Source organism: Peromyscus maniculatus, chromosome 11, assembly GCF_049852395.1.
Source record: "Peromyscus maniculatus bairdii isolate BWxNUB_F1_BW_parent chromosome 11, HU_Pman_BW_mat_3.1, whole genome shotgun sequence".
Classification (NCBI taxonomy): domain Eukaryota; kingdom Metazoa; phylum Chordata; class Mammalia; order Rodentia; family Cricetidae; genus Peromyscus; species Peromyscus maniculatus.
In genome coordinates, this window is record NC_134862.1 from 67,654,512 (window position 1) to 67,677,905 (window position 23,394).

Sequence of the window (23,394 nt, forward strand, 5' to 3'; positions counted from 1 at the left end):
TGATTTGAGATATCTTAGTTTATCAATAAAGAACTCAATATGATCTATTCCTCAATATCATTCATCATTCAATATCATATAAATGGATTTCATTGAATTCTTAGGATGCATTACAATTTCTGCTTCAATGGCAGTCATATTTTATAAAACACCGAATTCATATATAAAGGTTGGCTTGGCTGATAGATCAGTAATTCTCTGGAGTGTGTGTTTCAGAATCATCTGCTTCTCTTTCCAAAATATTTATATCTAGCCCAACCCTAGATGTGCAGAATGAGAGAATCCTAAATTTAGAATCATTATGGTCATATCAGGGGTAAATCTGATGCACCCTAAAGTTTGTGAAATGTTTTGCTAAGTGTCACTTTTGAGTTTTGTAGAGATAAAGGAGACTCAGTGTCCATGTGGGGAACAGAATTATTTCAAGAGGAACAGAGAAACTCTAATCCTATGTGTGCCATCTAAACTTGCCCTAGAAAATACAGGCCAAGGAAAAGGGGAGTCTTCCTCTGGACTGAAGACAACTTCTGTTCCAATGGATGGTCTCCACATAGAGATCAAGGCCAATGGTTATCCAGAATTCCTGGATTTAGATCCAAGACCCATATTTATACATTTTCTCCAATAGCTCTCATTCCATGGTGGTGAGATAAAGAGAACAGGCCATGACCGAAAGTGGAACATGTGGTACGTGATATCCCTCCCCTCTGCCCCTTACTAGCCATACAACCTTAGGCAACTGACTGAACCTTACCAGGTCTGCTTACCTCTGCAGTTTGAGCGTAATGGCTACATAGCTGAGGTGCTTGCTTTGTAGGAGGCTATGAGATTTACATGGATGCCTCTGAGTGTGGTGCTTGCCTGACACATGATAAGTGTTCAATAAATAGCAGCTACTATTACCAGCCTCTTCTGACTCATTCAAGATTTTTTTTTCTCCTTTTGCTTTAAAAAATCCTGAATCCCAAAATATTCAGGAGAACTTGAGGCCAACTCTCCCCATCTGAGGACACATGAACTCTGCCTCTGCCTTCTATGATGCTTCTTAACTCAAAGACCATGTAGAGTCTCTACCTATAAGTCAGGTGCTAGGAGCCAAAGTGGAGTTCACTTCCTATATTCTGCAACTTGCTCTTTTCCACAAAGAAAAGAAGCCAAGTGTGAATTTTATAAAGGAGAGAAAGAGATGGCTCAGTGGTTAAGAGCACTGACTGATGTTCCAGAGGACCCAGGTTCAATTCCCAGGCTGTCTGGAATCCAATCATGCCAGACAGAAATAAATGCCAGAATAAAATAAAACAAAAGGAAGGTATCATGTGATCCCTCTCTCCTCTCTTTTAAGAGGTCATGTACAACCGCAAGAAGCACCGCCTCCTTCAGACCATATAGCCCAAGGTCATACATGGAGCAAATACCACTACATATATTTTTGTTTATTGCTACTTTGGTGATGGGGGGCGTGGGGGTCAAAGTTATGTCCCAGGATCCTAAAATCTAAGAGGAAAAGTACATTTTATTCACTGTTGCATTTTCAGAATCCTTTCATATACTTGTAAAACTTTCCGCATGTAAAACCTCATTTTAAGGGGTGGAAGACAGCACAGTGGGCAAGGTGTTTGCTGTGCAAGGTTGAGGATCTGAGATCAAATCCCCAGAACCCACACAAAAGCACAGCAGGAGCATCTGTGATCCCAGTGCTTCTGTGGGGAGAAGGACACGAGGACAGCTTTCCAGAAGCTTCTGGGTGGACTAACTTTGTGCATTCATCAGTGAACAGGTGAACAAGAGGCACCTTGTCTCAAACAAGGTGGAAGATGAGGACTGGCTCCTGAGAATGTCCTCTTATTTCTGTATTAGTGTTGTGACATGTGTGCCTGTGGTCACACACATAGCACACATGCACACATAATGTTCACCCAGTACAAAGATTAAAATTTTCATTGTAACATTTAGAACCACCATTTTAATGCAATTTTGACCATAATAGTTAAAATGTATTTATCCTAGGGTTATGGGATGTTAGTTGCACATCTTTGAAAGAAAGCATTTCACTGTGTGCAGTTGATGGCATAAGTACTCTTATAGAGGAGACAATCAAATCACACACAGGCAGGAATGTGGCAGTTTCTCACTGCTCTATCTTTAAATAAAATAATTTATGTAAAGCATATTCATATTCACACATAAAATATAGAATGAAAACTACTGCAAAAAGTTGAATTAAAATTAAATCCAAGATTCTTAATGATTTGAAATTTATTTATGCATACTTCATTCAACAATATCAAGGGTACATATGAAGAAAGTGGGGGCTCTCTGGTGCTCTTTTTTTTTTTTTTTTTTTTTGCTGGATGCCATAAGATCCGAAGAGAGTTTGGAGTATAGATTCCATGTAGGTCTTCTGCCTTACAGTCCATTGCCTGTACAATGCCAAGGGTGGTCGGATACACCTTCTAGTCGGAAACATAAGCTTCCCATGCCTCATTATCATCAGGAGGCCAAGCAATAGTCACAGAACAGGCAATGGGCAGATGTGATGGGGGAAGTTTTAAATCAGATTGCTTTTTTTTTCTCGGTTGTGTAGAAAGAAGATATTAGCTAAAGGATAAAGGGGCAGGTGTCAGAGGTCCCAGGAGAAAGAAGTATTAAATAGTGGTCTAGAGAGAGAGAGAGAGTGAATGGACAAAAGAAATGTAACTTGACCAGAAGGAAGTATTCAGAACACACTTGAAATTAATAGGCAGGGATTTACAATGAGACCAACAGTATGATTGCCAGCTGCATTCTCTTGTGTGACACTGAATGGAGCCACGTGGTTATGGGTTTTAACCAGTGTTGAAGTATTCCAGAAAAGTATGTAGAAGCAGTGCAGAGATGTGGGGACTGAGGTCAACATGATAAGGGATTATTATAGTAATTAATGACAGAATTTAATCTTAATTTATGAAAAAGAGAGTATATGAGGTGGGTAGAGGTCAGGGAAATGGTGGTTGGATGGACTTTCTATCTCAGGACAATAGAATATTGTCAGACATTAGAAATGAGGCAAGAAGGTGAATGATGAGGGTTGGATATTGGGATTCTTGAACTCAAAACCAGTGGTGGGTTTCAAATATTAGCAAGTGAGGGAGTGATTGTGGGAATGAAGGAAAGAGACAAGATCATTAGAGGAGTGTCTTGAACATTGTCCTAGTTAGGATTTCTATTTCTGTGATGACACAGCATGACCAAAATCGTCTTGGGGAGGACAGGGTTTATTTGGCTTACATATCCACATCATAGTTCCTTCATTGAAGGAAGTCAATACAGAAACTCAAAAAAGGCTGGAATCTGGAAGCAGGAGTTGATGCAGAGGCCATTGGAGGGATGTTGCTTACTGGCTTGTTCAACATACCTTGCTCAGCCTGCTTTCTTGTGGAACCCAGGACCAGCAGCCCAGGGGTGGCATCACCAACCATAGGCTGAGGCTGCTTCAACAATAACTAATTAAGAAAATCCTCTACAGACTTGCCTGCATCCTATTCTTGTGGGGGTATTTCCTCAACTGAGATGCCTTACTCTCTGATGACTCTAGCTTGTGTCAAGTTCACATAAAGCTAGCCAGCACAAGCATTGAAAGGACCATTTTAGTGGACACTGGAGTCACTAAAAATGATAGAAACCTTGGCAAGGACAAAGATGCAGACTGTGAAGGGTGATAGGAGGGAGGTGGTGTGACATGACAATAGCAACGTGGAGAAATGGGTAGAATGGCTTGATGATATCAAGTAATGGACTCTCTAAAGTCATAGAGTTAACAGTTGGTGAACCTGGCTATGAAACTGCTCAGTCTAGCTCCTGAGCCCAACTCCTAGCTGCTTGACCAGTTACTGATAACCATGTTATTTTACATATCAAAACTACTAATCAATGTGTTTACCCATGAATAAACATTGAACAATGGCTGCAATCTCATGAACACTTAATTTTACAGTCCATAAGATTTGTATGTTATAAGATAACAAGTTTATAAAATATACCATCATCACAATTTAATTTTATATATGACATTAGAAATGCATTCTCTATTCCTAAAAGGAAATGTGAATTATAATGGATAGCAAATAGTATTATTAAGTTTATTCTATGTGTCATAAGCTGTACTAAAGATGTGTTCCTTGGCAATCAAGTACTAATGTGTCCCACACAACTGAATTCTTTCTAATACAGTAAGTAAGGTTTTATCCACATATTTTATTTTATCCGTCGAAATATTCTAACACTCACTAAATTCAACAGCCATTGTATTTGCCGACCTTGCTGACAAGTATCATAAATCCATGACTACTAGCCTCAAATGGGCTCTGAAATTGTCCATTGATTGACATCTGCACATTTTATAGATGGTTATACTAGGTTGTGAAAATCAAGTGACTTACTGAAGTCGTACAGTTCAGTGACGTCTCACCCAGGACTAAAGCCAGGTCTGTCCAACCCTCAATCACTTGTGTGATGCAGTGACTACAAAGGACATACCAGTTATCATGACCTTTACAGATGGTGAGGGGGATATGTTACCTGAATACTTAATATATTTATTATTGTTCTAGATTCTGTGAGGAAAAGAGCTCGAATTTTAGGATGGCATTCTTAAGCTAAACTTAAATGGTATACAATATGCTACATAGTGTTAGTTATCTACAACATACAATGATGACAGTGGGAAATGTACTATTTACTAGTTCAAGCATTATTAGTACTACCTAATGGTATAAATTAAGAGTAATATAAATTGGGGAAAGACAGAATTCTCGGTAGAAAAGTATCTGCAAAGACCCTGAGGCCACAAGGTATCACATATACTTTGGTCACTATTAACCATTATTATGCTTATTACTTGGGATAAAGACACTCGTTTACCCACCATTCACTTTTGATGCCCTCTACAATAATGTTCATCACCTGATATTCTGACCAAAGGCTTTGATCTCTGTTTCCAGGCCCTATTCAATAGGAAATCTGAGTTAGCACTTGGGCATATAAAGGATGCTCGTGTAGAACACAGTAGTCCCTTTTTGTAGAGAAAGAGCCTGTAGGAAGAGAATTTTCAGCACCACACATAGCAGGCTGATCATACAGGGTTTCTTCTTATTCATTGAAATCTTTGTTGCACAGTGGAGGAAATGTCACAGTAACCAGAAATCAGGCCAAACAGCCCGTCAAGTCCACAGCCGACTCATCTATGGCCTGACACATCCTTAGGACTAGGGGTAAAATTCTTAAGGCTGCAGGGGAAAGAGAGAGTTGTGAACAGAAGCTGAAAGCTGAGAAATTGTCAGTGCATAGAGAAGACTGAATAGGCTGCGGCTATTACCTAATACATAAACAGAAAAAGAAATCCAATGATGGGTTGCTAATGTTTTTTGATTGTGTAGTTGCGTGTGGACCCTTCTGGCTGCCATGCCACCATTCCAGTGAGTTCTGTGGTGGCTCACACCCTGCTTCTGTCTGAAACAACGACTCCAAGACAGTTGCTGAGTTGGCTTGGGTGAGCCTACATGGAGGCCATCTGAGGCTACTCATATGGAAGAGGAAGGTTTTATGGCCTCGATTTATCAGAATAAAAAGCATGTAACGAGTAAAAACAAACAAGCAAACAAAAGCTATTTTCTGACTTTGGATTCTGCCTATTTTCCTGACCCAAAACAGTGCAGGTGTCTTGCCCAGTGCAGCACAGAGAATAATAGAGGCTGCAGATCCAATAGGAGACAAGAGATTAAGAGCTCCTTCTATGGCAGATCCCTGTACCACCTGTGGCCTGACACTGCCTGTAAGATGGTCCAGTGCCCTCTCCATACAGCTAGCCCTGCCCTGGTCTACCCTACTCAGCAGTGATGGTCAGTCCTGCTGGAGGCACCAGAACAGTAAAAGCTGAGGTGAAAAATCTCTGGCTTGATTAACAGTGTCTACCATCTCCCAGCTTTAACCTTGAAGAACCAGAGTGACTTGTAACCTGCTTAGATGCTTCTGCGTCCTGGCCCACAATCTGATAGAGAGACCTAGGATATATCAAGCAATTATTCCATGGTTATTGCTTTGCCAATGACGGAGAGGACATATTCTCTTCTGAGGTCGCCTGTGGAGACTTGAGCTGGGGCTGCTGAAGGCATCCACCCTATCCTCTAGCCATGTGGAGAAGACAAAGCTCATGGTGTGAGCAGCAAAGGAAGGAGCAGGACATTTCTAACAGCCTATTGACCTGGCTTCTAACCTCAAGAGAAGGCTCCACTCTGAGCTGGAATAAGTTTCCTTGTGTGTGGTGGCATTGTGTTCCCCAAAATAATGTGCATTCTAATAAACTTATCTGGGGTCAGAGAACAGAACAGCCACAATATTAAACATAGAGGCTAAGCAGGGGTAGCACACACCTTTAATCCTAGCATTCCAGAGGCAGAGATCTGCCTGGATCTCTATGTGTTCAAGGATACAGCCAAGCATGGTGACTCACGCCTTTAATCCCAGGAAGTAATGGCAGGAGGCAGAAAGGTATTTAAGGTGTGAGGACGAGGAAGAACTATAGCCTGGTTAAGCTTTTGGGCTTTGAGCAGCACAGTTCAACTGAGAGGCATCCAGTCTGAGGAAACAGGATCAGCTGAGGAACTGGCAAGGTGAGGAAGCTGTGGCTTGTTCTGTCTCTCTGATCTTCCAGCATTCACCCCAATATCTAGCTCCCGGGTTTGTTTTTATAATAAGATCCTTTAGGATTCGTGCTACACTTGTGTTGGGCCAGAGCATTTTCTTTCTTTCAAGGAGTTCTAATAACAGCAACCTTTCTATTTGGGGTTGGTCCCAGCTCTTCGGCTTCAGAGTATTTTTGGTGCTTTTATATCTACTTCCTCTTTACTTCCTGCTCTTCCCGAATCACGATGTAGCCACCCCAGTGCTGTGAGCCAAGCTCCCCACCATTTTTTCCAGGCCTTGCCAAGCACACAGCCTTCTCTTCTCTGGATGGCCCAGCCAGCATGTAGCCTGCTTCCTGTCACTCCACCCCTCTTCCCTGTTAACACTCTCGACTATTTATCTAAGCGAATATGTGTTTCTTCAGAAAGACTGCAGAGTCCTCGGAGGGCAAAAATCTTCTTATTCCAATTCCTGTTGCTTAGTACCACAGTTAACACACAATAGACCTCCAGAAATATTTGGTAAATGAATCAAATTAGAATCCCCATCTTTGGCAGATCATCCCTGATTAACGGGGAGAAAATAAATGTTTCTTTTTATTCCTTTGCTAGTGCGATCAGCAACTCCCTGAATTCTCTAGGGATTTTTATGATGTTCTCTTCCCTGTGTCTTGGTGATGAGTGTCAATACTGAACAGTTAGCTCCCCTGGGGGATGGCAGGCTTGGTTTGCCCATGCTCACAACTGTCTCCTCTCCTGCAAATTCAAATGTGTCTGAGTTATAGCCTGTGCGGGCATTGCATTGTACCATGGGGCAAGACACACCTTCCTATATGACAGTGGTGTCCAACCTTCCTAAGGCTGCGACCCTTTCATACAGTTCTTCATGTTGTGGTGACCCCCTATCCATGAAGTTATTTTGTTGCTACTTCATAACTATAATTTTGAGACAGTTATAAATCATAATGTAAATATCTGATATACAGAATAACTGAAATGTGACTCGATTGGGGTCACGACCCACATGTTGAGAACCATTGCTCTGACGACATTGAGAAATCACTCATTATAAGATTTATATTTGATCCAGGCAATTAGCAAATTTAACATATTTAATAACAGATTCTATGACACTCATTAAATGCTAGGCACTGTTCTGAGCACATAATTATATGAACTAGTTCCTCCTCGTAACAACCTTACCAGGCAGACACAGTTACTGCTGTTGGCCTGATTTCACAGATGAGGACATAAAGATACAGAATGGTTAAGGAACTTGCCCAAGGTCATTATAGGTATTGTTGGTGTCCTGGAATTCAAATCAAGCAGACTCACTCCAGAATCTATGTTCCAACTGCTCTGCCCTCCTGCCTATAAATGTGAGAGGGGATTCATATACTGAATATCTGAGCCCTCCCTACATGAATTGCTTTTGCTTTGAGTGAATCAAGAGCTGGAGGCCTCTTCTGCTTTCACAGAGATGCATGCAGATGTCTGCGTACGTGTCTCCAAGCTCGCCGATTCATTGACTGTGTCTTGAAGACAGAAGTGTGTATGTCTAAGTCATCCTATGCAATTTGTATTCACATTGTAATCAATCCAGTCCTGCCATTTGCCTCCTCAAAATGTATTTTCAAACAACCTAGGAACCATGCCAAGAATTTACTCCAGTTCCACAGTGTACCAGTTTTGAACCTAGAGATGACTTGAAGGCAAAATGTATGTTATTTAAAATTATTAAACAATATTAAGTGAATATGATACTGCCCCCAAAGAAAAAAATGAAATAGCACGTCTCTTTATTTTTAATTGACTAGTTTAGGATCAGCTGGGTCATTTTCTCCTCATAAATTTGGTATTTTATCGAATTGGTTCATATTTTGTAGTGCTCAGGAGACATCACTTACTATTCAGCCAAACAGAAGCAAATTCAAATGCTATTCTGCATCCACCTATGATGAAAGGAACAAACACATAGATAACATCTGGTGGGGGGAGCTGTTGCTTTGATGTGGGGGCTATTCATTTTGCAGTGTTTGGATACTTTTGAAGCCTTGAATATTTCTAAATTGAATCCTAGGAAGAAAGTATTTATAAATAGTAAGCATAAAAATGGACACATATGTACTGTCTTAACCCTTATACAGTCCTAATAGACCCCATTTCCTCTCGCTGGAAAGCACAGGCTCTCCAGCAGCTTTAATAGGTTAGCTGGTTAGGTTAAGTTGATGGTTCTCAATTTGATTTAGCCCAACACCCCATCTGATAACAACCATTTAAAAATCTCTTATACTGTTCATAAATAATATGAGCTGTGCATACAAAATTTCTGCAAGCAAATAGAATGCTTTAGTAGTAATTAAGTGAGAAATAGCAAAGTAATTTATAGTGGCATAATAACAGTTTTTAACATGTAAATATTGTATTACAGCACAAAAAAAGTGCCACTACAGACATTTGTACATAATGCAATTTACTTAATGGAAGGCATAATGAATATGTGATATATAATAAGAGTAATGGAGTCTGATAAAGATATGCTATATTGCATCTGGTGTTGGTACCCTACAGTAATCCTAATGTTTCAGAGGCAGAGGCAGGAGGATCAAGACATGGAAGCTACCCTCAGCTATGAAGTGAGTTTGAGACCAGCCTGCACCTCATTAGACCCTATCTTGAAAAATAACAAAACAAAATAAACTCAAACCAGTATATGTTGTGTTGATGAATCAATGATTATACAATGTATAAATTCCCCTCAATCTGCATAATAGCTACGCACCTGAAATGGATCTCATATTAAAACAGTGCTAGCTTTACTTTGTGTTTATGTGTTAATGGAGTTAACATTTGGGCTCAGATTTATACACAGTTTTAAACACTTAAGCAAAATGGCCATATGACATTCAAAAGCTTGCAGGACATGGGGGCATTTTATGTTGTGCAGCACAATCTTGGGCACTGCAGTAGTCCAGACATTCTATCCCTTTACATGCCAGTGCTGTTCAACTATCAATGTGACATTCAAGAACAATCCTTCACATTTCCCCCAATTCTGTCTCCTGGATGATAAGCCTTGCACTGGCAACCATAGAGTTAATGATTAGTATTATATTTAGCACCAAATAATAATTATATTCTCTGACTTTTTGTAGCCCTCAGGAAAAAAAGGAATAGCCAAAATAAATGCTCAGTAATTGGATTAGTTATGAGACTATTCCATAATTATGCTCCATGATTGAAAGACTAAGCCCACTCAGTGTACACAACAGCTCAGTACTTAACCCAAGTTCTAGGCTTTACTAAGACTTGTTGGAATGAATAGGTCATTTGGGATTTCCATGGCTGAGCTATCAAAAAGATACATATTGTTTAAAAGAGATCTTTTTCTACTTTCTAGAATGCTTGCCACTACCCAGATGTTTGCTAGCAGGGTGGAGCTGATAATGACTTGAGAAGAACTAATTGCTTCTCTTTGTATGAGGGTCATTAAAAATGTTTGGATACATCTGGAATGTCTCAAACACGAAGGACCCTCATATCATTTTGAGTAGTGAGAGGAAACAGTGAAGAGTCTGACCTATGACCCTTGACCTAAAATTTGCTTAATCTTCTTGAGGGTCTGTAAAGTTGCTGTTATTAACTCATTATTTTTATGTATTCATTTATTTAGCAAATGAAGAGGTGGAGTCAGCAAGGCAAACTATCCATCTTACTCAAACAACTGGCTCAGTAGCAGAACAGGCTTTGACTATGGAAATGCCTAGTTTCAAAGAACTTGGCTTTGTAAATATATCATGCCCCCATCTTTCTTAAGTAAAGCAAATATAGGTTTCTGTGAAAGTACAACAGAAAAAGTGTAAATTGTGCCTGAGTCCTATCTTACTCTAAATAGCAACAATGTCATGTTTTACAATTTCTGCTTTCTTGGTACTTCAGTGATTTGTTTTTTTGTTTTTGTTTTTGTTTTTGTTTTTTTAATACTAACTTTGTTCTTGGTCCCTTTTCTGAGTTCAAAGTTGTACATGAGCTCACATTTATGAGCTTCTTGAGGGCAAGGAATATATACTCTTCTTCTTTGGGTCCTTAGGACCTAGCACAGTACCTGACATGAAGAGAGTGTTTGTTGAATGGACTTTAATTGAATGATGTTTCTCATTTTAGGCCTTGGCCTTACACAATATTTCAACGAGGCTTTGACCTGGTTTTGGGAGAGCAGCCCTCTGATAAAATATTCAGGTACGTTCACATCCAAGGATGCGCTTGTGTATGTCTATAGGCCCAGTGCTCCACCTCCCATTGAACATTTCCATTGTTAAACATGGGACACATTTGGACTCGTTCTGTCTACTTAGAACAAAAGTGCTTGACCCAAGTCATACCGGTGGCAGCATGGAGGGCTGTGAAGTCAGAGAGATTCTGGTTGGGTCCAATTTCATTCCTTCCCAGCTCAGTGAGCTTCAGTAATGTGCTTAAACTCTCTGAGCCTCCAGGTTCCCCATTTGTTAAATGGGGCTGTATTGCATGCCTGGCTGGATTATTGTGAGGGATATATGAGATAATACAGGGAAAGTCCCCAGCACAAAATCTGGCACAGAACAGGCAATTAATGTCAGTTTCTGCCTCTCCACTTTACATCTAATTTGCACCTTCCTCATAGAGTCTTGAGTTGTTCAAAATTAATCTCTCCCACCCCTGCCTTCCTCCATTTTAAACTCTACCTTATTATTATTTTCTTTTATCTATTACCCTCCTGATCAAATCTGATGATTCTAGTCCCTCCCAATTTCTACCTGCATATCTGGTAATAGCACATATTACAAAGACACACAAGCGAAGGGAGAATTTGGGTGCCAGCCATGAACTATTGAATTTTCATAAAATTTAATTCACACCAGGCCTTTTCTGGAACACAAGCTTATTTCCAATCTAAGATCTTATTGTTCATTCCTGTAGTCAGTTTTGTTCTTCACTTAGCACACATTTACCACGTACCTACTTAGAGCCAGAGGTTGTGCTTGGCCTGGCAGTATGGTCTTTGTCTTATTCCATGAGCAAGCCCACTTTTTGGAGGAAGTGAACAGACCTTCACAAGCAGATATTGTCAAAGAATGAGCTCGATTACTACATGCCATTGCTGGAAAGATGGTGAGTGGTGGCTGTAGCACAAATCCTAGTCGGTCTTAATAATACAAAATTGGAGTAAATGCTGAAAGATCAGAGAGACAAAGGAGCAAGCCCCAGCCATATCTCTTACCTTGACAACTCCTCAGCCTGAAAGAGGCTGAGCTCCTGTCTCCTCCCGCCCTATATTTCTCTCTCCACCGGACCATATCACTTCCTGTCTCCACCTCCCTAGTGCTATAATTAAAGGCATGAGATCCCAAGTACTGGGATCAAAGGTATATGCCTTTGCTGCCTGGCTCTGTTTCTCTTTCAGACTGGATCAATCTTGTGTAGCCCAGTGTGGCTTGAACTCACAGAGATCCGTCTGCCTCTGCCTCTGCCTCTGCCTCCCGAGTGCTATGATTAAAAGTGCGTGCCGCCACTGCCTGGCCACTATGGCTAACTGGTGGCTTAGCTCCACACTCTGATCTTCAGGCAAGCCTTATTTGTTATTCACAAACAAATTATCACCACAGATGGAAGACAGGTGGAGAGCTTGCTTCCTTGTTACTGTAGTCATTCAGTCGGCTGAGGCTCACTTATTTCTACCTTCTCTAACCCTTTCTCTATCAATCACACCTAGCTTTGGTGTTGATTTATGCCTCTGCTTTTACCCTCTTGAGCCCATTACCACATGCAATTTGTGCCATCCCTCCTCCTGACTTAGGATGGGCACAGCTACAGTTCACATTTACATGACCTCTTCTTCAAATGGCCTCTACTGGCCCTTCAGTCTCCTGAGTGTCTCTCCCAGGGTCAAGTTAATGATGCCGGCTACTGGCTGCATTTGAATACTTCCATTCAAAGGGAAATTAGCAATATTCCTTATACTTAAATTTTCTAATATTGGTTTTTTCATTTGGATGACTTTTCCCAATTTTCTCATTGTTCAACTGCCAGGACCATTGAAGGTTAAAAAAAGGGGGGGATGGAAAATCATGAGAAGTTTCATTGATTAACATAAATAAGGTCTCTGTTTCTTACAAATTGTAAATTAATAGTAAAAAGCAAAGGTTTAGTCAAATCTCTATAAGAGCAGAACTTGCAAATGAAAATATGTTTCATCTCTACAAGCATCATTTTTTTTTCAAACCTGTTGGCTGCCAAATGAATGTGACAGCCACACACTACTAGAGAGGGGAGCAGGTGTGTGGTTTAATCCATGACTTCACTGCCTCAGGAGCCAGTGGGGTGATCAATATGTTATTAGCAAGTTTGGTTCCTAACACAGCAATAACTCTTTTCTCAAATGAATAAGATGGGCTGTGCTTTGCTTATCTGGGGCACTGTTAAATTAAAACTGTTTTGGCATCTAAGTCAACCATTTACCAATGGAAACTCGGAGAAAAGTGTGATCTGGTCAGTGACGAAAATTGGTTATTATTTGTTGTTGTACTGATTCATGATTTTTATCGTAATTAATTCCAAGTCACTGCATATTTCTCTAACATATGAAATAGAGTTTAAATTCTGGCAGTCAAATCTTTCCACCACTGAATGTCGACATTCCACTATTAAATAAGTTGCTCTTCTCCTATGGAGTTCTCCATTCTTAGTCAAATCTATCTTCTACTCTCTCCAATTCAATGTAGCCCCTATTTTCTCATACTCTATCATTTCTATCATTCAGCAAGATTTCATCTTTTACTCCTAATATAAACATTGAACATTTCCATGGTCCAAACCAGGTCTCCACATCTGTCATCTCTTGAACATTCATTATTACAAAGTGCTGTTTCAGATGCTGTAGGTATGACCTTGATAGGCATGACAAAGAAAGTGTTTAGACTTGCCCAAGAGGTGGTCTTTTATCCCTGGCCCTATGTGCTAATCCCTAGGCATTATAAGGACCAAAGCACCTGGCACAAACCAATTTATTCAAAAGTACTGGGAGTTGTACCTAGGGAATGAATACTTTCTAAAGACATCATGGCAAATTTCATCTACAGCCATGATTGATAAACACTGACATATAGCTTCTGTACCGTTTCACAATGAATGACTATAGTAGTTAATTGTCAATTACTTTACCTTAGACTTATTTTTAACATGGCTATGAATAAGATGGTTACTTTCTTGAAGAAAGAGCTTTATGGATTTGACACAATTTTGAACATGTAGTAGGCCTTTGGCAGGTATTTATAGGCAGTTATTTTAGGTATCTCCCAAGCTCTTGAAATCAGACAAGAAAAGGCTATGGATAGTGAACCCAACTTTGAAAGTCATCAATCCCAAGGTAGATACAAGAGGGCCCTGGTTCACTCAGCTGTGTTTTTACACCAAAGACATCCTCATGGTGGCTCATGATCCATCCATTCCACTGAATTCTCTTGTGCCAAGAACTAGGTTAGAGTCTCTGTAACCTTCCCTTCAAGTGTGTAACTTCATCCCTGAGAATAATACCTTGTCCTAGACAAAACTGGCCTGGGGAAGAGTAAAGATGCCAGGTCAAGGGCTATTATGTTTTCCTACATTCTATTTTGCACCAAATGAGGGAGTCCATAGGCGTACTCTGTCCAACACTGGCTAATGAGTGTTTGCCTCTGGACAGAAATTTCTAGCTGGGTTTCAGCAGCATAAAACTGACTCCTCAAAAGAAGTGGTCACCACCAGCTGTCTCTGGAGAAGGCCCAACGTGGGAGAGCATTCCAGATGCTCACTTGACTTCCTTTGGGTGATGTTTTTAAAGTCATCCCTGCCAAATTTGCATGAATGAGGGACAGATGAGATTTCAGGACACAGCTTTTTTTTCTAACAGCTTAGACTATATTTGGTTTTTGGAGTTGTTCAGTAGATTTTGCGGATGAAAGAAAGTTTTAGAATTTCATAGGCACCAGCCATCACGGGCTGTCAAGTTGCTGGGATTCATATATGACCAACTCCATCTTTCTTTTCTACAAAGAGTTGACCTTTGAGAGGTCACTGACCTCCTTATGATATTAGATGGTGTGTTTGTAAAATGGAACCGAAGAACTCACTAGAGAAGGCCATCATGATAAATGAGTAGCTCTGCCAAGTGCCTGCCTTTTTGAGAGTTCTCAGTAAGTGTTAGTTTCATTCCACATCTAACTTGGCTTCCCTTATGGGGTTTCACCTTGACTCTACCACAGACTGGAGGAGACTACATTGCTTTGCTTTTTAACTAATAGAGCAGTTCATCTTCTGCTTCTCATGGAAACTATGTCTTGGTCATCCGACTCAGAGGTTAGCTCACATCCTGTTTACCATGAAGGATTAGCTTCACCAATGTCTTCCTTAAATTTGTACCTCATGGGTTTTTCACCCATGAGTTAGGCAGGAAGAAGTTAGGTGGGATTTCCAGGGACAGAGAGGACTTTGGGAGAAGAGGGGTGAGGAGACATCAGGAGATGCAGAGAAAGCAGGATGTTCAGGAGTAGAAGAAACAGCCACGAGACATGTGGCAGAATGTAGATTACTATAAATGAGTTAATGTAAATTATAAGAGCTAGTTAGGAACAAGCCTAAGCTAAGGCCGAACTTTCATAATTAATAAAAAGTCTCTGTGGCATTATTTGGGAACTGACAGGACAGAGAAAGACTCATTACATACTTGTCTTATACCCAGTAACAGCTGTTCAAGTGCTTGTCTGTACAACAGGGCCTCTTAAAAGAGCCATGACTCTGTATGACTTGAGCCTACCTGAAAGACTACTTACTTTCCCAGATCCTATGTGGATATTTGAGCCCCATGTTGGACACCATATGTAATGATTTTTGCACACCCCCGCCCCACCAAGTCATAGCTTGCCTACTACCACACATTCCTAAATGCAGGAAGATCTGAAAGCCTTTTGCAGAATGAGAGATACCTCAGAGCATCTCCAGAAGTTCAGATGATTCAGAACAGCAGAGGACTAAGAAACAGAGAAGAAATGGGAGAAATATCTACCAAATCAGGCCATATCCCACTTCTACAGAGATGTACCACTCTCCTAGAATCCCTTGTGGTGATGCTGTAACCTGCCTTCTCTTTCAGCAACTCTAATGGAAAGGACTGTCATTCAGGTGATGGGAAGAAACCACATAGCTGGGCATCCCCAGTCTGTAGATCTGTTCTGTGGCCAGCATTCTGGGGCTGGCTACACACTTCATAAACAAATTATAAGACACCAGTCTGCTTTCCTAACATCTCGGGCAACCCAGAGAGAGAAGAAAAGACTGTGTGGGCTAGAGGAGAGAGGAGCAAGGCTTGAAATGCGGCTGTGACCAGCGTGCTGATGGCGCAGGCGCAGCGTTCTGCTTAATTGCACATATCCTTCCATTGTTCCTCCCTCCACAGCAGGTTGGGAGGAGACACTAGGCTGCCACCGCCTTGTGCTATTCCACCCACATTGGCTTTTATCCCTTAGACTATTTTTTTTTTACTATGAATACAGAGCATTTTAATGTCTTTGAGATGAAATGAATGAATAAATAAACAAATAATCTCTCCTGGTTTCCTTAAGCTCTCCCTTGAAATGCTGATTGATTCTTTTATTCCTTTTAGCTCTTGTTATAAGAATAAAAAAAAAGTCTCCCCTGCATCCCATGGGTTATCATTGTCAGTTCAGGGTGTGGGCAGGAGTTCAGAAAATAAATCTGGGCCTGTTTTGTTCATTTGTTCTCATTTGTCTGTCTCTCTCTTCTCACCCCTGGAGGCCCCTGACTTCAGTCACTTCTATTCCTGTTATACAGAAACCAGAAAAGGAAACCTTCCTGTCTTTTCCTTTTCTGGGCTCCCCCAGGCAGGGAGAAGCCCTGGCTTCCACTGCAGCATACAGCCACAGGATGAGGATGGGGGTGGTCAGCATCCCTTCTCAACTAAACTGCTTCCAATCTTCATATGACTTAACACAAAGGAGGCCCAGCTTCAAACCTGGAAAATCTGAAGCTCTCTTTTTATGACTGGATAAAAGCCACCTCTGATATCTAGTGAATGGGCACCATAATCAGATCTTCTGCTCTTTGGCCCCATGAGTGGGCTGAGGCCTCTCTGTCTTCCTCTGACTCAGTCCTGCTGCCCATGCCAGACTATTTCAACCGTTTCACCTGTCTGGAGAGAACTGCAAGGGATGGGGAGGATGAGACAGGAGCAAGCAATGACCACATTCCAAATGCTCTGGTATAATTCCTATGTTACATCATAACTCTTTTGTGTGGGGGTCCCTGTAGTCACCTGGTATGTGGGTACCTGCAAAGTCTTCAGGAAGGCTGAAGAAGAGGCAGCTAGTGACAGAATGCTAGTGGGCAGTTATGCTCAGCTGTAACCACCCGGTGTGTGTGTCCATGCAGATTTACGTACACTCTCGGGGAAGGCATGTGGTTGCCCCTCAGCAAGAGCTTTGTGATTCCACCAGCCGAACTGGCTATCAATCCGTCCGCAAAGTGTAAGACCGACATGACTGTGATGGAAGATGCTGTGGAGGTCAGGTGAGGCCCGGGGGAGGGGGCATGCACCAAGTTCAAGTTGGCAAGCTGCCTTCAAATTCCCCATATACACAGTGAGGATCTGATATTTATTTGGGTCAATATTGCATAACCCCAGGCTCATTCACTGGAAGAGGACATAAAATTAGAGTTTGTAAGCAATTCCCACAAACCTCAAGGAATGACAGGCAATAAAATGTTAATATCCTTGCCTACATTCATATCTCCTTCTTTGACCAGGCATTATAACATTGGCTCATTTCCCAGATATGGTGAATGCCCATGATTTGTTAGCTCAGGGCTTTGAATATGACTAATCTTCAATTTTTCATAGAAGAGGGAGACCAGAAAAAGCAGACCAGGTTGGAACATGGAATGTAAGAACACTTGTTGCATTTGGAATCCCTTGATCCCTCCATTGCTTCTTCATACAGAGAGGAGCTGATGACATCATCATCCTTTGACAGCCTGGAAGTCCTCTTAGACTCCTTTGGGCCAGTGCGTGACTGCAGCAAAGACAATGGAGGCTGCAGTAAGAATTTCCGCTGCATTTCAGATCGCAAGTTGGACTCTACTGGTTGTGTGGTATGTCAGTTCTTCTATCCTATAGGTTACTGTCTGGGGTGGGGGGTGTCATGTGATATAATCATACAGAAGAAGGTATGTATGGTAGCTAGCTGTGGCCACCATCTAGTCTAAATTAAGACTTTTTCTCTTGATAGGAATGAGGAGTTAATCAGTCTATCAAAAGTACCCACAGAGCACTACTAGGTTTTCTAGACCTTCCCAGAGAAACGTCCATATATTTGAATAGTGGAGTCTTCCCAGTCTTACAAGATAGTTGGTAGGAGCTATTTGAAAGCTAATGAATTGCTCCAACAAATGATATTGGCTCCAAGCCTAATAGGAAATTTTAGGAGAAACCCACCCACAGCTAGGAAAATGAAAAGAGTAAGTTATGCTCGAAATGGTAGAGAAAAACATGAACAAAAATGGCATCAGGGATGAGAGAGAGATGGCTCAGTTGTTAAAGACTAAGACTGACAGCACAAAAGCACGGGGTTTCTCAGCACCCATGCTTACCTCTCCAGCTTCCTTTCTAGAGGCAGGCATCTCTGAGAGTTGGAGGAAGACCTTGTCTACATAATGAGTTCTAGGCCAGCCAGGGCTACACAGACCCTATATATTGTGATCATTTGGCGCTTAGATCAAGGAAATTGTGCTTCTCTAAGAAGTGGGTTTCTGCTTTGTTTTGCTTTTAATTTTCAGATCTATAGACTTAGCTAGTTTAAAAACAGGTGCTATTGTTAACCAGTAGGACTTTGGGGGCTAGGTTGCCCTATGCTAGCTCCCAGGTTATAGAAATGAAGATGGTTCTGGACCAGGAAGGTACATGGGGGCAGGAGCTGATGGGGCCACCAGGGCAGGTTCCTTTATGTTTGCCATTGCTGTTTCCACTAACACAATCATCTGTTTTTAGTTCTACATTCTTTACAAGTTTAGAGGGGAGAATCATGAAATATTTAGGAGGTAGAGGGGCTTGGTCAGGGAAGGATGGCAGGGAAGATGTTCGAAGGGAGAACAGAGGAGGTAGGGAACATTCATTGAGACACAGTCTGCACTATTGGCTTAGGGGAAAGGACTGGGAACTTCCAGCCCCAGCGGGGAGTATGGTGCCCCATTTAACTTCCCATTCTGACAGACGTGCTGTAGGAGGGGACCCAGAGCATGGGAAAGCTGTGAGGATGCTGAGCCAACCCCATCTTTCACCCTCCTTCTTGCCCAGCTCTGAGCATCTGTTCCATTCAGGGATCTGCTAGGTGTCAATGATGAGTGTCTATCTGGTGTCCAGGGTGAAGTCTCCAGGCTGGTATGAACTAAGCTGCAGCTGGGAGGGGTCTGGCTTACATCAGAAACAAGTGGACATGAAGAAAGGCAAAGGAAAGATAAAGCTGCATGGCAGATAGGAGGATCTGGCAGAGACCCAAAGAGGACAAAGAAAAACAGGGGGAATCTTGGGGAAATACCAAGGAAAGCACTTGGTGCATGGCTTCCACAGGCTGCCAGGAGGTGAGCTGATGCCCTTCAGTGCTCTCCTCCTTTGGCCAGTTCCACACACCTGAGTTTCCCAGGAGACAGTTTCACTGTTCAAATGAGCTCCAAGATGAGGTACTTTATTTTTCTCTCTTACTATCCAGCGTGCTTCTCTTTACCTCGATTTCAACCTTTCATTCATTATTATTTTCTGGGGTCACTTTAAGTACTGAAACCTGGGCGTGCACCTATGCGATCCTCTCTTGCCCACCCTTGTTAGCCACCTACACGTGGTTTGAATATTCATACACAAGAATTGACTCCCTCATTCTTGCTACTTTGTCTTATGAGGACCCTTCCTCCAGGGTAGGAGTTGCCTGTCAGGTGCCTTCTCTTGGCCATCCTTGGCCTTTCACTTGGCATGTAGCTGTGCTGATGGAGTCCTACAGTTTCCACATTGTAATCTGTGAGACGGAGCTAGCAGAAATAGCTCTGATGAATATGCATTTGCAGAATTGGAGCCACTGCAGAAAGTCATCCAGTTATACCAGCACTGTATTAGCATAATTCTTTGAAGTCACTACTCCACGTGGCTCCTAGAGGGAAAGGGGCCAGGCCGATTGGCAGACACATCCCATTCACTGTTTCTTATTGGCTATGAAGCAAATAATCCCTAAGCAGAAGGGTAGAGTATGTGAGAGCTCATACATGTCATTACAAGACTTGTGATCCTACTGAAAAGATGACTAGGAATCTGACTTTGAACCTGACCTGACTCTACTGGGTATTTGTATTACCTCAAGGTCCTGGTGTGTTAGCAGAGTGGTCCTTCATCTGGAGGTGGGCCAGAGGCAAAGATAATCCATACACACTGCAATTTGAGAATTGACCCACCTCTGCATGTATACCTTATTTTCAGTCTTTTGTGTGTTGAATGGAAAGACTTCCCAAGAAAGACATATGCTTATAAAAAGAGAAAAGCATGAGAAATGAGAGCATGCTGGACCTTCAAGAATCAGGGAAGGAGTCAGAGATAGGTACTTTGAAGAAGCTGCAGCTGCATGTTTTCTAATTTAACCCAGTCCAGACAGGTAGGATTCATATTACGTCCATACCCTCTGCTCAAAGAATTCTAGAATGAATTCTTTCTAGGAAGGCTCTTTCAATCATGCATCAACTCCTGGGGGGTTATTGCCTCCAGTTAATTACCCCATTGTTTATATAGTCTCCAAGGACAGGAAACAAATACCTGTGAAAGCCAGAACCTTGTGCAAACCTCAACACACCATTACAAAAATGCAACTGCTCTCTAACACCCAGGGACTGGGAAAAGCTTCCAGAGGATTCCCAGAGCATAAGGCTGCCACCCACTACTAATGGCCAGACCTCACTCACTGTCCTCAAAGTCTCCTCCATCAGACACCATCATATTGTTGCTGGAACAAATCACACTGATTTTAGGGGCTTAAAGCTATACACATGTATTATATTGCAATTCTACATGCAAATCCACGATGGGCTTCTCACTGGGCTGAAATTCAGGAATGGTCAGGGATATGTGACCTTTTCACATATTCCTTTCTGGAGGTCCTGGAGAGAACCAATTCCTTTACCGTTTTCAGCTTCTGGATTCCACACATTCCATACACTTTTCTCAGTTCTGGGCTCTATTGGTACACCTCTAACTAAAACCAGAGATACTGTATTTTTCTAACCATTATTCTGTAGCTTATTTATTTTCCATTCTGTGCTCCTCTTCCACTTTTAACACTCCTGTGGTTACATCAAGCCAATCTAAATAATTCCAGATAATCCTCTCATCTAAATATCCTTGATTTAATCTTATCTGCAAAGTCTTTTTGGCCATGTAGGGTTAGATATGCTCTTATATTTCTATGAATGTATTACAAATTTGGATGAACCATCCATGAGTAATGGCAGTGGGGATTGAATAGACTTAGCAAATAGAACACCACGCCCACACCCAAACCCAGTTTTCATGAAGGCGTCTTTATCAACTATTATAGTGTGTGTGTGTGTGTGTGTGTGTGTGTGTGTGTGTGTGTGTGTGGTGTGTGTGTGCATTTGTACCCCCATGCGGAGGCCAGAGAGAAACATCAATTGCCTTTCTTAATCACTTTCTACCTTATTCTTTAAGATGAGATCTCTCACTAAATCTAGATCTTGAGAATTCAGTGAGAAAACCTTGCTAAAAGCCACAAAGCCCCAGAGATCCTTTCGTGTATATCTCCCTGGTGCTGAGATTACAGGCATTCATACAGACCAGCTTTGTATTTCTATGGGTGTAGGGAATGTGAACTCGCATCCTCATGCTTGGGCCACAATCACTTTACTGACTGATAAATCTCGCCAACCCCCGTCACTCTTATCAAGCCCACCTACTAAGGTTCAACATAAAATGTGCCCTGAAAGCTAGAAGACTACTATCACTGCTATACAAAAAGTCAAGAAAATAGGAAATCCCTCGTTTCTTCCTCAGCTACATGCTCACACTCATGCTGAAAATGGCCAACAAATGCTTTTGCTTTTAAGAGATTGAAATACACTAGATAAGTAGAAGGTAGCCATGAAAGGAGCAGGATCAACAGCCCTGCATCTTGTGTATGAAACACATGACCTTCCCTGCCTGGCCATTATGCTCAGTGACCCTGATTCCCTTCCTCCACCTGCTGTCCACTATGGTTTCCCATAACATGTGTCTTTTTACCTTTGCTAGAGCACAGATGTGCAGGGACCATTAGAGATGAGCATCTCTCCTCTCTGTAGGACAATAAGTAAATTAATACACTTCAGAGATTTCTAGAGAAATTGGGGCAGGCAACCACAACAGCCTGAATTATAAATTTAACTCTATCACACTCCTCCCCTTGGGAGAATTCCTGCATATCTTGAACCAGTATGTCAAAGCCCATCAAAAAATTGTGGAAATCATCACTTGCAAAATGAATGAGATTGCCACATAGTAAAAAAGAACCTATTTCCAGTAGAAAATGTGGTCACATGCCTTATGAATCATCCAAGTAAGGTGAGGCAAGCTCAGCTGCTGAAATCTGTCCCTCTTCTCCCAGGGGACACAAATAAGCTTGTGTGTCCATCACTCATACCCATCTGCCAACAGAGTATCTACTTCGTAATCTGGAACTGAGATATGTGGTCTCCAATTTAGTCTCCTAAGTAATTAATCAACCAAAACTCATTGGTAGAAAAAGAGGGGGAAAGATGGCAAAGAAAGGGATTTGAATGGGAAAATCATTTTAATCTCATTAGCAAATTATGCCTTAGACTAGTAATGAGTCAAGAAGCCATGAACATCTCATGAAAGATGATTAACCTTGTGTATTTTAGGGGTCACTGAAATATGAGCTCATTTATTAGATCTTCCTGGTGGGGGAGGGCTATGGTTATAATAAATGGAGTTTTCTTTTTAAGTCTGTAGTTCATAAAGTCCCTGGGACTGCTGAATATAACCTATGCAAAGTGGGGTTAATATATGACCTTGGGGCTCTCTCCTGGGCAAATGGTTCTCATTCAATGACCAAATGGAAGGATTACCCACAGCCAGGAGGAGAGAATATCCAAGTCTTGCCAGGAGAAAATTGCAACTTCTATAGACAAGGGCTTCTCAGAGCCCGTGGCAAGGGCTGCACTTACTTCCAGAAGCAGGACCACAGCTGATTGTATCCTCTCTTTATAGTCAGGTCAAGAATTTGAGGAAAACTGAAATTTGAATGTATTAACAGAGGGAAGACACATGAAAAGCCAAACTTATTCCATGGATGATTGAATGATTAGCTCCCTAGGGAATGGGTGCTCCGGATACCAAGAGCTATAAAGAAATCTCAGTTTTCATTTCAACATTTTTTTTCCTGGAAATATTTCTAAAATGCTCTGAACTGCTGCCCAAGTTAGTTACAGTACAATAAAGATAATTGCATCTTTCTCAGTGACTGAAGATCTTGTTTTGCCTTCAAGGTCATCATTCTAGACAGCTTGCAGTGTTTTGTTCTAAATAGTTCCACTAATAACATGGTGTGTGTATGTGTGTGTGTGTGTGTGTGTATGTGTGTAAAGAGGGACACACAAAAAA

At 41.6% G+C, this 23,394-nt stretch overlaps 1 protein-coding gene across 2 annotated transcripts in view; it reads left to right on the top strand.

Annotated features, from left to right (window-relative positions):
• Nucleotides 1–23,394, top strand: part of Astn1 (astrotactin 1) — a 340,652-nt gene that overhangs the window by 226,763 nt on the left and 90,495 nt on the right. For both annotated transcript variants that reach the window (XM_042258386.2, XM_042258385.2), the window contains exons 9-11: nt 10,824–10,898; nt 17,118–17,255; nt 17,687–17,837. In XM_042258386.2, the coding sequence (XP_042114320.1) occupies nt 10,824–10,898; nt 17,118–17,255; nt 17,687–17,837 (364 nt within the window). The remainder of the gene's footprint in view (nt 1–10,823; nt 10,899–17,117; nt 17,256–17,686; nt 17,838–23,394) is intronic.